Below are 15,644 nucleotides of genomic sequence, written 5' to 3'. Positions count from 1 at the left end.
TTTGAAATACTTTTGAAAATTCTTTTAGCCATGATAGTAAAAAATTTTATTTTCTATCACTGCTGTAATTTGTAACTAAACAATTATTTGACTATCTATAATATTCTTTTTAAGGTTTGGAATTATACTTGAGAAGATTAAAACAGTAATTAATGATGATGCAAGATACATGAAAGGATGCTTGAACATGAGGACTCAGAAGTGCTATGCAGTGAGGTCTAACATAAATGAATTTCTTGACATAGCTAGGCGAACATATACAGAGATTGTAGATGACATAGCAGGTAACTTAATTATTTGTGTGCAGTGCATATTTTCTGTTTTATTTAAAAGTATTTATAAAGGAAAATGCTATACTTTTCCAGTTAGTCTTTTCAAGAATAATAAATATTAGTTTTCTCAACTGATGTGCAAAGAATTAATGGTCATCAGATAAAAATTTGAATTTAGGACTCTAGGAGTTAAAGATGATAGGATAATTCAATTTTTAAAAAGATTTTTTTTGAGGAATCATGGGAAATAAAATGATTTTATTTTAATTTCAATGGTTTATTTTACTTTCAAAATACATATCAAAATTCCTTCCTTTGTTCGATGATGTTTGTTTGTTTTTTAAATAGAATTTAGCCACATACTTTTGGACATTAAAAATATTTATAGAGTTAATTAAATTAATTTATTTGTAGGGGTCATACCCAGTAGTGCTTGAGGGCTACTCATGGCTGTGTGCTGGGGTGAGGGAGTTGCTCCCTGTGGTGCCCAGTTGAATTGGGGTTGATTATACACAACCAAGAGTTTTAACCTCTATATTATTTCTTTGGCCCCTAAAAAATTCTCTGTAAAACATAAAAAAGTGAAAGACCTACTTGTGTATAAAAATAACCAGAAAATATTATGAAAATTTAAAACTAGACAAATTTTATAGATTTTTAAAAAGATTTGTCTAAAGATAAATCATTAAGATTTATTTTTTCTTGTACTTGGTCACTAGGAATGATATCACAGCTTGCAGAAAAATACAGTCTTCCTTTAAGGACAAGTTTTAGCTCTGCTCGAGGATTTTTCATCCAGATGACTACAGATTGTGCAGCTTTACCCAATGGTCAACTTCCTTCAGAGTTTATTAAGGTTCATTCTACATTTTTGGTTGAAAATCACCTTTTTTGATTTTATGGAGCTACATCTATATATTGTCCGGTGCTCCTTGAATTCTATATTACAAATTTTTCTTTAGTTATTTATTTAATTATCTGTTACTTCTATTACTCTTACTACCCAGTTAACAAATACACTATCATGAAGGTTATTTAGAAGCTTTCCTTATTTTGGAGAAATACTACACACTATTCTTCCCACAGTCTTGGGAGCTTGCTGTGGGTTAAAAAGAAGAATAACGGAAGTAAAATATTTTTTTAAGAAAGAAATTTGGAAAATATCATACCATCTCCTATTTTAAATAGCTGTCAAGGTGCATTTGTTTGTCAAAGAATTAAAATTCTTTTATTAAAATATTTTTTTTATTAGTGAAACACCATGAAGTACAGTAGTAGACTTACATATTTTTGTGTTTGGGTTTCAGTTATACAATGATCAAGTACCCATCCCTCCACTAGTGCCCATTCTCCACCACCAATGAACCCAGTAGCCCTTCCAGGCCATCATCCCCCCACCCTGTCCCACATCTATGGCAAGGCATTACCCTTTGCTCTCTCTTTCCTTTAGGGTACGCACAGCGATAGCACAGCGGTAGGGCGTTTGCCTTGCACTCAGCCAGCCAGGTTGAGCCGGGTTTGATTCCTCCATCCCTATCGGTGAGCCCGGCAAGCTACCGAGAATATTCAATATGCCAAACACAGTAACAACAAGTCTCAAAATGGAGATAATACTGGGCCTGCTCAAGCAAATCGATGAACCATGGGAGGACATTTTTTGTTCTGTTTGTTCCTTTAGGGTGTTGTGGTTTGCAGTAGAGGTATTGAGTAACCATGTTTGGTCTATAGTCTATAGTCTACTTTCCTCGCGCGTCTCACATCCCAAGTGAGTCCTCCAAACACCCTTTACTTGGTGTTCCCTTCTCTATCTGAGCTGCGTTTAAAGAATTAAAATTCTTGAAGTAATTTGCATACCTTTTTAAAATATGATATTACAAAACCTGTGAACCATGTATTTTTATTCCTGTTACATATTTCCCAAACTTATTCACAGTATGCTAGTTTGGAAAGTCTTAATGCACTCTTGTCGTTGCCTTCCCAGCTTTCCTTTTGACAAAAAGTAGTTAACTTTGAGGGCTTAATATATACACAGTATTACAAGTAATGAGAGATTCATGAGCTAATGAAAGGGTTGAGACTTTAAATGAGGTTCAGATATGAGGAAAGAGCTAAGCAGTGGTCAAAGAAGGATTTCTGATAGCTATCGTGCATGTTACTTTGTAGTATGATTTGGTGATTTAACATTTCCAAAGAATCATTTTAAGACCTGTAAAAAAAAAATCCTGTTTTATTTTCAGAAGTGATACTCCTTTTTACTTTCATGGTCATTATTTGGGACTTTCTTTATAATACTATACTGCAAAAAAAAATTAAAGAAATTGACCTAAATACCTATATTTCTATTTTTTAAACCTGTACCTTTTTTCTAGGTGTATGTACATATCATGATAATTATTTTTTGATTTCTTAGATTTCTAAGGTGAAAAATTCTTACAGTTTTACATCAACAGATTTAATTAAGATGAATGAAAGGTGCCAAGAATCTTTGAGAGAAATATATCACATGACTTACATGTAAGATTATTCAGTTTTTGAATATTGAATTAAATTGGTTTAATTTTGAGGTACTCTTTATACATTTTATTAATTTAATTTTTCTCAAGTGACCAAAAAATTAAAAATTATGAATGTTAGCAAAGAGAATATTTCCTGGAAAAACAATTAAAATTTTAAGTCTTGTCACTGTGATTGGGATTGTGAGCCTCAGAGAAGATTCAGGAAAAATCTAATTGCAAAAACATTCTTATTATAATCTATGCATCTATATATTCTTGTGATGTAAAATTTGTACCTGATAAACTTAACTTGGTCTTTATTCATTTTATTCTTTTGCTAGGATCTGAATCTCAGCTTCCCAAGCCATAGTATTTCTATAGCAACTTCACAGTAGTGCCAGACTTTTGTATTCATGAAACACTTCAAATACAAGTAGAAATAAGAGAATATTGATAATTGATAAACTAAGATGACAAAATGAAAGATTGGCTTTCCAAAAAATTATTAACAATATCTTTTGAATATAATTATGGATTTTGGATTTGCCTATATTAAATTTTGGTACAAATTTATTCGTATTTAAAAGTCATTTAAAAGGTATGCTAGCATACCAGAATATGGATTTAATGCTACTTTGCAGTTGTAACTCTATTTTTTTGGGGGGTCACACCCGGCGGTGCTCAGGGGTTACTCCTGGCTTTGCACTCAGGAATTTCTCCTGGCGGTGCTCAGGGGACCATATGGGATGCTGGGATTCGAACCTGGGTTGGCTGCATGCAGGGTAAACACCCTACCCGCTGTGCTATCGCTCCAGCCCCAGCAGTTGTAACTCTTAATATGAACTTTAATTTTCACATTTCTAAAAAGAGGCAGTTGAGCAGTATATTTTATCTGTGGTGTAGTGCTCAACTGTGAATGTTATTTTTATCTCTGGCAATTAATTTAATATTGTTTTACAGTTTGGTTGTATGTATCTTTAAAAACATTACTTGTTTAATCAAACATGTATTTTTAGGATTGTGTGCAAGCTACTAAGTGAGATTTATGAACATATTCATTGCTTATATAAACTATCTGACACCGTGTCAATGTTGGATATGCTGCTGTCATTTGCTCATGCCTGTACTCTTTCTCACTATGGTAAGTTATTTTCTTGAGAAAAAATATCTTTCATACTGAAATTTGTATTTTATTCAAATAATTTTATGTAATGATCAAATGTTTTACCTTTTTCGACCTAAAGTATAATCTCCTAGCCTATCTTTCTAATCTAAAGCTCAAAATGAAGGTGGTGAAATTAGCCTTAAAATTTTATTTTTAAAGTCTGAAAATTACTAACATAAAAATGACATTTCTTTCACTCATAAGAAAAAAATAATAAACTTTAAAGTTTCTTAAAATAAGAAGCTTTCAGAGCTGTTGTAATGAAAATGATATATTTATAGAGCTATATTTATAAAGCTCAAACCTAAAAGCTCATTAGAAGCAGTGTGACTAATACAGATGTAATACACATGAGAGAATCAAACATTCAAAGCAAGCATTTTCTTTACTAACTCCTTAAAAGTGAACATTCCAAGATTAGGAATTTGTTTTTATATTCTTTGCCTCTATACAAACCTTGAAGGTAATGTTAAATAATTTTATTTAAAAAAGTTATTGTATCATAGCCAGAAACTGGAAGAAACCTGAATGCCCAAGAACAGATGACTGGTTAAAGAAACTTTGGTACATCTACACAATGGAGTACTATGTAGCTCTTAGAAAAGATGAAGTCATGAAATTTACATACAAGTGGTACAATATGGAAAGTATCATGCTAAGCGAAATGAGTCAGAAAGAGAGGGATAGACATAGAAAGATTGCATTCATCTGGGGGATATAAAGTAACAAAGTATGAGATTAATACCCAAGAATAGCTGAGATCAGCACCAGGAGGATTACTCCATAACTTAGAGGCCAGCCGGGTATCCTAGAGGAAAGGGCTATTCAGATAGAGAAGGGAGCACCAAATAAAGGATGTTTGGAGGATCCTCCCAGGAGGGGAGATGCATGTCGAAAGTAGACTATGGACTGAACATGTTTGCCACTCAATGCCTCTTTTGCAGACCACAACACCCAAAAGGAGAGAGAGAACACAGGGGATTGCCCTGCCACAGAGACGGGGGGATGGGGGGGTGGGGGTGGGAGGGATATTATCCATGGTGGTGGAAAATGGGCACTGGTGGAGGGATGGGTATCTGATCATTGTATAATTGAAACCAAAGCACAAAAAATTGTAAATCTACAACTTAAAAAAAAATTAAATAAAATAAAGGTGAAAAAAAAAAGACAAAAAAAAAAAAAGTTATTGTATCACTGTGAATTAGAGAGTTAAAAAGTTTTTCCATGGTTGTGTTTCAGGTATACAGTATTCCAGTACCAGTCTCTTTATTTCCCTCCGTGTCCAGTTTCCAATACCAAAATCTTCAGCTTTCCTCCTGCCTCCCACTCCTCCGCCTGACTCTATAGCAGGCACTATTTCCTTTTCTTTTTCCCCTTTTAAGGCACTGCAGTTTACCATACTGTCATTGCTAGTGTATTATAAATGTTACTTTTCCTCCTTTCAACACCTAGTCTTGGTCAAAGGACCACTTCCCTCTATCATTGTCATAGTGGTCCCTTTCCTGACCTGCCCCAACTTTTCCCCTTACTCCCATTGGTAAAATTCCTAATTGTTAAGTAATTCTCTAGTATTTGATGAACACTTCAAATCAGCTCTTTGAAATTTCTTATCCATCATAACACCAACCATATAAATTATGTGTAAATTTACAGCAGTGTTTGGTATCTAAGGTTGAATAATTGTGAATTTAAAATTAAATTTCTAGTTAAATTAGCAATAGCAATTCCAAAATACAATATTAAATTTTTTTTGCTTAATTTTTGAGACACAACCAGGTAGTGCTCAGGAGACCATGGGATCAACCTTGTACTTTAGCCTTTTGAGTTGTCTCCTAAGCCTTAATTTATTTTTATGATAAATAAATACTTTACAAATATTTTTTTAAAGTTTTAATATTTTTTAAACAACTTTACTTTTTTAAAATTAATGTCTTAAGTTTATCTATGTGTTTCATCTAAAAACATGTAGCATTTTAGTTTTCAGTGGTCTTCCTACCCTCTCCTTCTTACCTCTTCCTAAGGAGATATTTTTTGGAACAGAATCATTATTTGTTACTCTATGGGTGTCTCTTGTGTCAGGTGTTCTGTTTTCTGAATTTTTTTCCTTTTTTTGTATTTTGGGGGCTCACCCAGTTATGCTTAGGGTTACTCCTGACTCTATACCAGGAGTTATTCCTGGCGGGCTCAGGAAACCACATGGGATGCTGGGAATTTAACCGAGGTGAGTCACATGCAAGGCAAGTGCTCTACCATTGTGCAATTGCTCTGACCCCCAAAATTTTCTTTTAGATAAAACTTCTCTAAGGGCTTGGACAGAACTTTAGTTTTATATTTGTTTTTATTCTCTATTTATATATTATTTGAAATGAAGCTTGCTTAAACTAAACTTAAATAATGCTTAATGCATGTTAAATAACCATGCAGTTCTGATATATGGACAATTCATTTTTTTTCTTGTTTTTGCTCTTAGTTTTGGACCACACCTGGTTGTGCTCAGGGCTTGGTTCTGGCTGTGCTCAGGGATCACTCCTGGTAGTTTTGAAGGATCATATGTGGTTCTGGGCCACCATATGTGATGCCTAGATTGGATTCAGCTTGGCTACATGCAAGACAAGTGCCTTACCCAATGTACTGTCTTTGGCCCTGGACAATCCATTGGAATTTTATTTTTATTTTTGTATTTTGTGTTTTAGGACCATACTTTGTGGTGGTCAGAGATCACTCCTGGCTCTTTCTTACGAGTGACCTCTGGTAGTACTTGGTGAACCATATGTGATACCAATAATTTAAATCAGGGTCTGCTAAATGCAAAGCAAGTGCCTTCTCCCCTGCACTATCTCTCCAATCCAATTCATTGTTATTTTAAAACATTATCAATGCCTAATTATTTTAAATTTATGTTAATACTAATAAGTTATAAGCAGTTTTGTAGCCTTGAACATTGACAGGGAGGGAATGAAATCCTGATATCCCAAGGAGTGATTAAAAGTTGTGATGGTGCTGGGACTATTATTGTTTGAAAAAAAATTTTGTTTTTGTTTATTTGTCACATACATCAGTACTCAGAGTTATTGCTGGTTATGCACCAGAAATTACTCTTGGTGGGGGCTGGAGCAATAGCACAGCGGGTAGGGCGTTTGCCTTACACACAGCCGACCTAGGTTTGATTCCCAGCATCCCATATGGTCCCCTGAGCACCACAAGGAGTAATTTCTGAGTGCATGAACCAGTAGTAACTCCTGTGCATCACCAGGTATGACCCAAAAAGCAAAAAAAGAAAAATTACTCTTGGTGGTGATCAGGGAACCATATGGGATACTGGGATTAAACTTGGGTCAGCTGTTTTCTGTGTGCAAGGCAAGTGCCCTACCTGTTACACTATTATCTCCAGCCCCTATTGTTCCAAATTGACCCTAGTAAAATTACTAAGGGGTATAGAGTGTATACACCATAAACATGCTTAAATATAAATATTAAAAAATTAAAGCACAGTGGGATGGAACAATAGCACAGCTGGTAGGGCGTTTGCCTTGCAAGCGGGTGACCCAAGTTCAATTGCTCTGTCCCTCTTGGAGAGCCCAAAAAGCTACTGAGAGTATTCCGCCCACCTGGCAAAGCCTGGCAAGCTACCCATTGACGTATTTGATATGCCAAAAACTGTCACTGTCACTGTCCTCCCATTGTTCATCTATTTGCTTGAGCGGGCCCACTAACATCTCCATTGTGACACTTGTTACTCTGTTTGGCATATTGAATACGTCACAGGTAGCTTGCCAGGCTTTGCCGTGTGGGCGAGATACTCTCGGTAGCTTGCCGGGCTCTCCGAGAGGGGCAGAGGAATCGAACTCGGGTCGGCTATGTTGGCTGCATGCAAAGTAAACGCCCTACCCACTGTGCTATCGCTCTAGCCCATGTCAAAAACAGTAACAACAATTCTCACGATGGAGATGTGACTGGTGCCCGCTCGAGCAAATCGATGAACAATGGGAGGACAGTGATACAGTGCTAAAGAACAGTAAATAAATAATAAATTGCCCAAAGAAGGAATCTATGTGTAGGTCTGTAGAACTGAATTTACTGTGGCAGGTGAGGATTGTGCAAGGAAGGAGACTCTGAGACATTGGAGGGAAGTGGATACTGGTAGAGCGTATGAGGTTGAAATGCTACGAGGACTTTAGCATTAACGGTAAATCATGCTGACTAGAATAACATTTTTAAAAATTCAAAATTATTCTTTTTTTTTCTTTAGTTCGGCCAGAGTTTACTGATACTTTGGCAATCAAACAAGGATGGCATCCCATTCTTGAAAAAATAACTGTGGAAAAACCTGTTGCCAACAATACCTATGTTACAGAAGGAAGTAATTTTTTGATTATCACTGGACCAAACATGAGTGGGAAATCCACATATTTAAAACAGATTGCTCTTTGTCAGATTATGGCTCAGATTGGTAAGTTATGACTTTACTTTAGAGTTCCCAATCCTATTCTGCATTCACTACTTAATTTTTTTTAGTTCCAGGTGCCAAATTAATCTCAAGAGAGTTTGAATTAGATTTTCTTGCATATAAGTATAGTAGTGTTGGCTGTGCTCAGGGGTTACTGCTGTCTCTGCACTCAGGAATTACTACTGACGGTGCTTGAGGAACCATCTGGGATGCTAGAGATTGAACCCAGGCTGGCCATGGGCACTGCAAGCATCCTACTCTCTGTGCTATCTCTCTAGCCCCTATAATAGGTAATTCTTAAATGTTTCTGTAATTATTTTGTAAGGTTGAGCTTAATAAGAATTTCCATAAAATTGTTAATACTTTTAGTGTTTTTAACATCTAACTAGATAATTTTTATCAGATTTATGAAGAGTTTTTCTAATGTCCTTGAGTATATACTTTCTCATTAGAAATTCCAAATAGCATTTTACAGTATGTAGGGCCAGTATTTCCTCTTTCTATATGAAAACAGTGAGACTTTAAGTACTGAATACTTAATCAAGTTAAGTGATGGAACAGGGGTCTTGTCTTCAAAGAGTGTATTTAGTCCTTTTTATCATATGATTTTTTTATAATCTCATGAATGATCTGAATCTCAAAAAGTGAACAACATTAGTTTTATATTTTAAAAAAGTGTTTAAATTTAACTTTATATTTATAGGATCATATGTTCCAGCAGAATATTCTTCTTTTAGAATTGCTGAACAGATTTTTACAAGAATCAGTACTGATGATGATATTGAAACAAATTCATCAACATTTATGAAGGAAATGAAAGAGGTACACAAACTAAACATTTTTATATTTGACTTTCACACTAATGGCCAATTATTATCTAAGAAAAGATTCTTGTACTGAAACATGCAGATGTGCATATACTCCTCTGTAAGAGCCAGAGGGCAGTCAAGGACAACTTCCCAATTTATATCTTAGGTAGAAATGAAAACAAATATTCTATTTTACAACTGGAGAAATAGTATAGAAGGAAAAACACTTACATTGACTGACTGACACTGGTTCTGTCCTCAGCAACACACATGGTCCCTGAGCATTGTCAGGAGTGAGTCCTGATAACAAATCCAGGAATAGCTCCTGAACACCACTGATATCACACAAATGCCACACCCCAAAGAATTTCTATTTATTATTTTTTGGGGTCTCCCAAGCGATGCTTGGTGCTCAGGAGGTCAAGGAGTTCCTTCTCGTAACTTTCTGTCAGTCAGTCTGTGGTTCAGTATGTACGAAAAGGATGTATTACTTTTGTGGAGTGAGGGATTATTAACTGATTCACCCCAACAGTGCTCAGTGGTCTCCAGTATTGCAACTCGTGATCATTGGGGAACCATATGATGTGAGAGATTGAATTGGGGTCATCCACTGGCAAGGCGTGCACTTTATCCTTTCCATCTCCGAGAAACAAATATTTAGTGAAAAGTAGTTTTTTTGTTTTGTTTTTTTTTTTTTTGCTTTTTTTGGGTCACACCCAGCGATGCACAGGAGTTACTCCTGGTTCATGCACTCAGAATTACTCCTGGCAGTGCTTGGGGGACCATATGAGATGCTGGGAATCAAACCTAGGTCGGCTGCGTGCAAGGCAAACACCCTACCCGCTGTGCTATTGTTCCAGCCCTAGTGAAAAGTAGTTTTAAGGAAAATAATTAAAATTATTGAATAATAAACATTCTTTCATAGTTTTTTTTGTACCCTCCCAGATATCCAGGTCTCTGTATTTTTACACATACATAATACCAGTTGTCTTGTCTTATCACTAACTTGAGTCCAGTATATGCCTTTTGGATCTTTTCCCTTGCTCTCTAGTCTACATAGACCTGGTCCTATCTTTTTCTGTAAGAAACCTTGTTATTTGTTTCCCCTTGCTGGGGTTCACTGCTCTTTAGTCTGTCTCTGAGACTCCATGGACTACCTCTTGAGGGTTTTGGCCCAGTGTTCCCTATTCTTTTGTCATTTTTATGTTCTCCAGCCACATGTGCTGAGGATGGGAACTGCTGCTTTCCTGCTGTCTTACTGGGCACAGGTGATGGGTCAAAGAGGAATTATTTACTTAGTTATTTTTATTTTTATTTATTATTATATTTTTATTATTATTTTTATTAGTGAAACATCACGAAGTACAGTTGTGGACATTACAAGTTTTTGTACTTGGGTTTCAGTTATACAATGATTGAGTACCCATCCCTCCACCAGTGCCCATTTTCCACCACCAATGATCCCAGTATCCCTCCCACCCCCGCCATCCCCCCCATTCCATCCCGCCTCTGTGGCAGGGCATTCCCTTTTATTCTCTTTCTCCTTTTGGTTGCCGAGGTTTGCAAAAGAGGCATTGAGTGGCAATCATGCTCAGTCTATAGTCTACTTTCAGCATGCATCTCCCATCCTGGGAGGATCCTCCCAAGACCCTTTACTTGGTGTTCCCTTCTCTATCTGAGCTGTCCTTTCCCCTAGCATGTGCGGCTGGCCTTCAAGCCATGGAGTGAACCTCCTGGTACTTATCTCAACTTTTCTTGGGTGTTAGTCTCCCTTTCTGTTACTTTATATTCCCCAGATGAGTACGGTCTTTCTATGTCTGTCCCTCTGTTTCTGACTCATTTCACTTAGCATGATACTTTCCATGTAGTACCACTTGTATGTAAATTTTATGACTTCATCTTTTCTAACAGCTGCGTAGTACTCTATTGCATACATGTACCAAAGTTTCTTTAACCAGTCATCTGTCTTGGGCACTTGGGTTTTTTCCAGATTTTGGCTATTGTGAACAGTGCAGCAATGAACATAGAAGTGCAGATGCCATTTCGTCTATCCTTTTTTCCCTCTCCAGGATATATTCACAGGAGTGGTAACAATACCATATATATTAGCACTATTGTAGTTATCATACCAAAACAAAAACTGATAGAAATAAATATTTTGAAATAAAATAAAAATTAATTCTGTGCTCATGAATTGGAAGTTAATGTTGTTAAAATGTTCATACTAGCCAAAGCTATTTATAGGTAGAACTTTATCTGCATTTCAAAAATCCATCAATTTTTATAGAAATAGAATAAATATTCCTAAAATTAGTATGTGTAAAAAATCTTTAGGGGGGCCAAGGGGTGACCCCAACGGCTCTCCCCCTCGCCACCCATGTTCGGGGTGGGCCCGGGCCGCTCCTCCAGCGGGGGCAGCCCAGGACATGGGGCAGACAGCTGGGGAGACGAGGGCCAGGCCGGTTGATTGATCAATTGCCATCAGTTTATTCCATTCTCCTCACGCACCTTCCTTAGTCTCTCTAAGCCCCCCATTCTAGTCTTCACTGCTCCTCATTCCCGTCTCTTCCTGTCTCTCCCGCTCATCTCTCTGTGCTCCATCTCGCAGCCTTTGCGCTCTCTCTCTCTCTCTCTCTCTCTCTCTCTCTCTCTCTCTCTCTTTCTACGTGCTTGCTCCTGTATTCTTACATATTCTTCTCTCTCTGTCCCCCTTGCTAGCCTCTTCACGGTCCATCATGCTCTACTTATTTATTTGTATTCCACATTCAGCTATATTCAGTGCTTAATCCTGACTCTGTGTTCAGAGATCACTCCTGGCAGTTGCAGGGATCAAAACAGGATAGGCTGTAAGGAAGACACATAGCTTAACCCCTGTGCTATCTTTCTGGTTTTTTTAATTGATTTATATGTGATGAAAAGAAGATTTTTATATGTGACCTGTTCCGGAAAATTTTATGTAATATCTAATACTACAGGTAGACTTGATTTTAAAATAAAAAATAAACATATTATAAGCCTTTAAAAATTACCCTTTTATTTATTCTTTGGGCTGGAGTGATAGTACAGCAGGTAGGGCGTTTGCCTTGAATGTGGCTGACCTGGTCGACCTGAGTTCAATTCCTCCACCCCTCTCGGAGAGCCCAGCAAACTACTGAGAGTATCTAGCCCATACAGCAAAGCCTCGCAAGCTACCCTTGACTATTCAATATGCCAAACACAGTAACAAGTTTCACAATGTTACTGGGCCCTCTCAAACAAATCAAGGGAGGACAGACAGTTTGTTCTTAGAGTTTTAATTTTCTGTAACAAAGTATATATAACCATCTATTTTTAAAAATTTTTATTAGTGAAACACCATAAGGTACAGTTGTAGACTTAGAAATTTTTGTGGTTGGGTTTCAGTTATACAATGATCGAGTACCCATCCCTCCACCAGTGCCCATTTTCCATCACCAATGATCCCAGTATCCCTCCAATCTCCCAATCCCCCTATTCCACCCTGCTTCTGTGGCAGGATATTCCCTTTTATTCTCTCTCTCCTTTTGGGTGCTGTAGTTTGCAAAAGAGGCATTGAGTTGTAATCATGTTCAGTCTACAGTCTACTTTCAACATGCATCTCTCATCCTCGGAGGATCATCCCAGCACCGTTTATTTGGTGCTCCCTTCTCTATCTGAGCTGCCTTTGCCCCTAGAGTGTGCGGCTGGCCTCCAAGCCATGGAGCAAACAACCTGGTATTTATCACAGCTGTTCTTGGGTGTTAGTCTCTTATTTTGTTACTTTATGTTACCCAGATGAATGCAATCTTTGGATGTCTGTCCCTCTCTTTCTGACTCATTTCGCTTAGCATGATATTTTCCATGTAGCACCACTTGTATGTAAATTTCATGACTTCATTTTTTTCTAACTGCTACATAGTACTCCATTGTGTAGATGTATCAGAGTTTCTTTAACCAGTCATCTGTTCTTGGGCACTCAGGTTTTATCCATATTCTAGCTATTGTAAACAGTGCTGCAATGAACAAACAACTGCAGATGTCACTTCGACTATACTTTTTTGCCTCTCCGGGGTATATTCCCAGGAGTGGTATTGCTGGGTCAAATGCTCCGGAGCTCAATTTTTAATTTTTTGAGAATCGTCCATACTGTTTTCCAAAATGGTTGAACCAGTCGGTATTCCCACCAGCAGTGAAGGAGGGTCCCTTTCTAGCTACATCCGCGCCATAACCTGTTGCTTTTGTTCTTTTGGATGTGGGCCAGTGTCTGTGGTGTGAAATGATATCTCATTGTTGTTTTGATCTGCATCTCCCTGATGATTAATGATGTAGAGCATTTTCTCATGTGTCTTTTAGCCATTCGGATTTCTTCTTTGAGAAAGTCTCTGTTCATTTCATCACCCCACTTTTTGATGGGGTTGGATGTTTTCTTCTTGTGGAGTTCAACCAGTACCTTGTATATCCTTGATATCAACCCCTTGTCGGATGTGTTGAATATATTTGGAGAATATCCTTTCCCATTCTGTAGATTGTCTTTGTATTTTGGTCACTGTTTCTTTTGAGGTGCAGAAGCTTCTTAGTTTAAGATAGTCCCATTTGTCTATCTCTGTTTTCACTTGCTTGGCCAGTGGCGTGACATCTTTTAAGATACCATTAGCTTCAATATTATGAAGGATTGTGCCAACTTTGTCTTCAATGTACCTTATGGATTCCGGTCTGATGTTGAGGTCTGTGGTCCATTTTGATCTTACTTTTGTACATGGTGTTAGGCAGAGATCTGAGCCCACTTTTTTGCATGTAGCCGTCCAGTTTTGCCAGCACAATTTGTTAAAGAGGCTTTCCCTGCTCCTCTTCACTTTTCTTGCCCCCTTATCGAAGATTAAATGATCATATGCTTGGGGGGATATTTCAATATATTCAACCCTGTTCCATTGGTCTACAGCTCTGCTTTTGTTCCAGTACCATGCTGTTTTAATTATTACTGCTTTGTAGTAGAGCTTGAAGTTAGGGAGGTTGATTCCTCCCATTTTATTTTTCCCAAGAATTGCTTCAGCTATTCGTGGGGGCTTATTGTTCTATATGAATTTCAGGAGTGTTTGCTCCATTTCTTTGAAGAATGTCATGGGTATCTTAATAGGGATCGCATTGAATTTGTACAGTGCTTTGAGAAGTATTGCCATTTTGACAATGTTAATTCTCCCGATACATGAACAGGGGATATTTTTCCATTTCCTCGTGTCCTCTTTTTTTTTTTTCCTGAAGTAGCACTTTGTAGTTTTCTTTGTACAGGTCCTTTGCTTCCTTAGTTAAGCTGATTCCTAGGTTCTTGATTTTCTGGGGCACAATTGTGAATGGGATTGTTTTCTTCATTTCACTTTCTTCTCTTTCACTATTTGTGTATAGGAAAGCCATGGACTTTTTGGTTTTGATTTTATAGCCTGCAACTTTATTATACAAGTCTATTGTTTCTAGGAGTTTCTTGGTAGAGGTTTTAGGGCTCTCTAAGTATAGTGTCATATCATCTGCGAATAATGAGAGCTTGATTTCTTCCTTTTGTACCTGAATGCCCTTAATATCTTTTTCTTGCCTAACTGCTATTGCAAGTACAGTACTATGTTGAACAGCAGTGGAGAGAGTGGACATCCTCGTCTCATCTCTGATCTTAGAGGGAAGGTCTCAGTTGTTCCCCATTGAGGATGATGCTTGCTGTAGGCTTGTGATAGGTGGCTTTAATTATATTGTGGAAAGTTCCTTCTATACCCATTTTGGCGAGGGTTTTCATCATAAACTGGGTGCTGGATCTTGTCAAATGCTTTCTCTGCATCTATTGATCTGATCATATGGTTTTTATCATTTCTTTTGTTGACATGACGGATTATGTTGGTTCATTTCCTAATGTTAAACCATCCTGTTTATGTGTGCCCTTTCTTCCTTCCTGAGAAATGCTTGCAGAGCTATAAATTTTCCCTTAACGTGGTTTTTGCTGCATGCCATAGGTTCTGGTAGCTCGTGTCTTCATTCTCATTCATTTCCAGGTATCTTTTGATTTTGTCCTTGACTTCCTTCCTGACCCACTCATTGTTCAGCATTGAGTTATTTAATTTCCGCATGTTTGATTTGGTTCTCCGTGTCCATATGTGATTCACTTCTCTTCTCATTTTATCGTGATCTGAAAAGATTGTTGATACTATCTATCTTCCTGATTCTATTGAGGTATGTTGTGTGGCCCAGAACATGGTCTGTTTTGGAAAATGTTTCGTGTGCACTGGAGAAGAATGTTTATTCTTTCTTTTTGGGGTGCAAAGTCCCGTATAGGTCTATAAGCCCTCTCTTTTCTATTTCTTCCTTCAAAGCCAATGTTTCCTTGCTGAGTTTTGTTTTTGTTGATCTATCCAGAGGTGATAAGGTGATGTTGAAGTCTCTGGCTACTATTGTGTTGCTAGCAATGTCCACCTTAAGATA

The 15,644-nt window shown here is 37.3% G+C and overlaps 1 protein-coding gene across 1 annotated transcript in view; it reads left to right on the top strand.

Annotated features, from left to right (window-relative positions):
- The window catches only part of MSH4 (mutS homolog 4), a 122,997-nt gene that overhangs the window by 82,648 nt on the left and 24,705 nt on the right, over positions 1 to 15,644 (top strand). Inside the window, exons 12-17 of the mRNA XM_056122899.1 lie at positions 115 to 284; positions 992 to 1,128; positions 2,683 to 2,786; positions 3,784 to 3,908; positions 8,182 to 8,382; positions 9,083 to 9,201. Of these exons, the coding sequence (XP_055978874.1) occupies positions 115 to 284; positions 992 to 1,128; positions 2,683 to 2,786; positions 3,784 to 3,908; positions 8,182 to 8,382; positions 9,083 to 9,201 (856 nt within the window). The remainder of the gene's footprint in view (positions 1 to 114; positions 285 to 991; positions 1,129 to 2,682; positions 2,787 to 3,783; positions 3,909 to 8,181; positions 8,383 to 9,082; positions 9,202 to 15,644) is intronic.

The sequence above is a fragment of the Sorex fumeus genome, unplaced genomic scaffold (genome assembly GCF_029834395.1).
Source record: "Sorex fumeus unplaced genomic scaffold, SorFum_2.1 ptg000047l, whole genome shotgun sequence".
Lineage (NCBI taxonomy): Eukaryota > Metazoa > Chordata > Mammalia > Eulipotyphla > Soricidae > Sorex > Sorex fumeus.
Note: the sequence above shows the minus strand (reverse complement) of the source record. Positions and strands in the feature narration are given on the sequence as shown.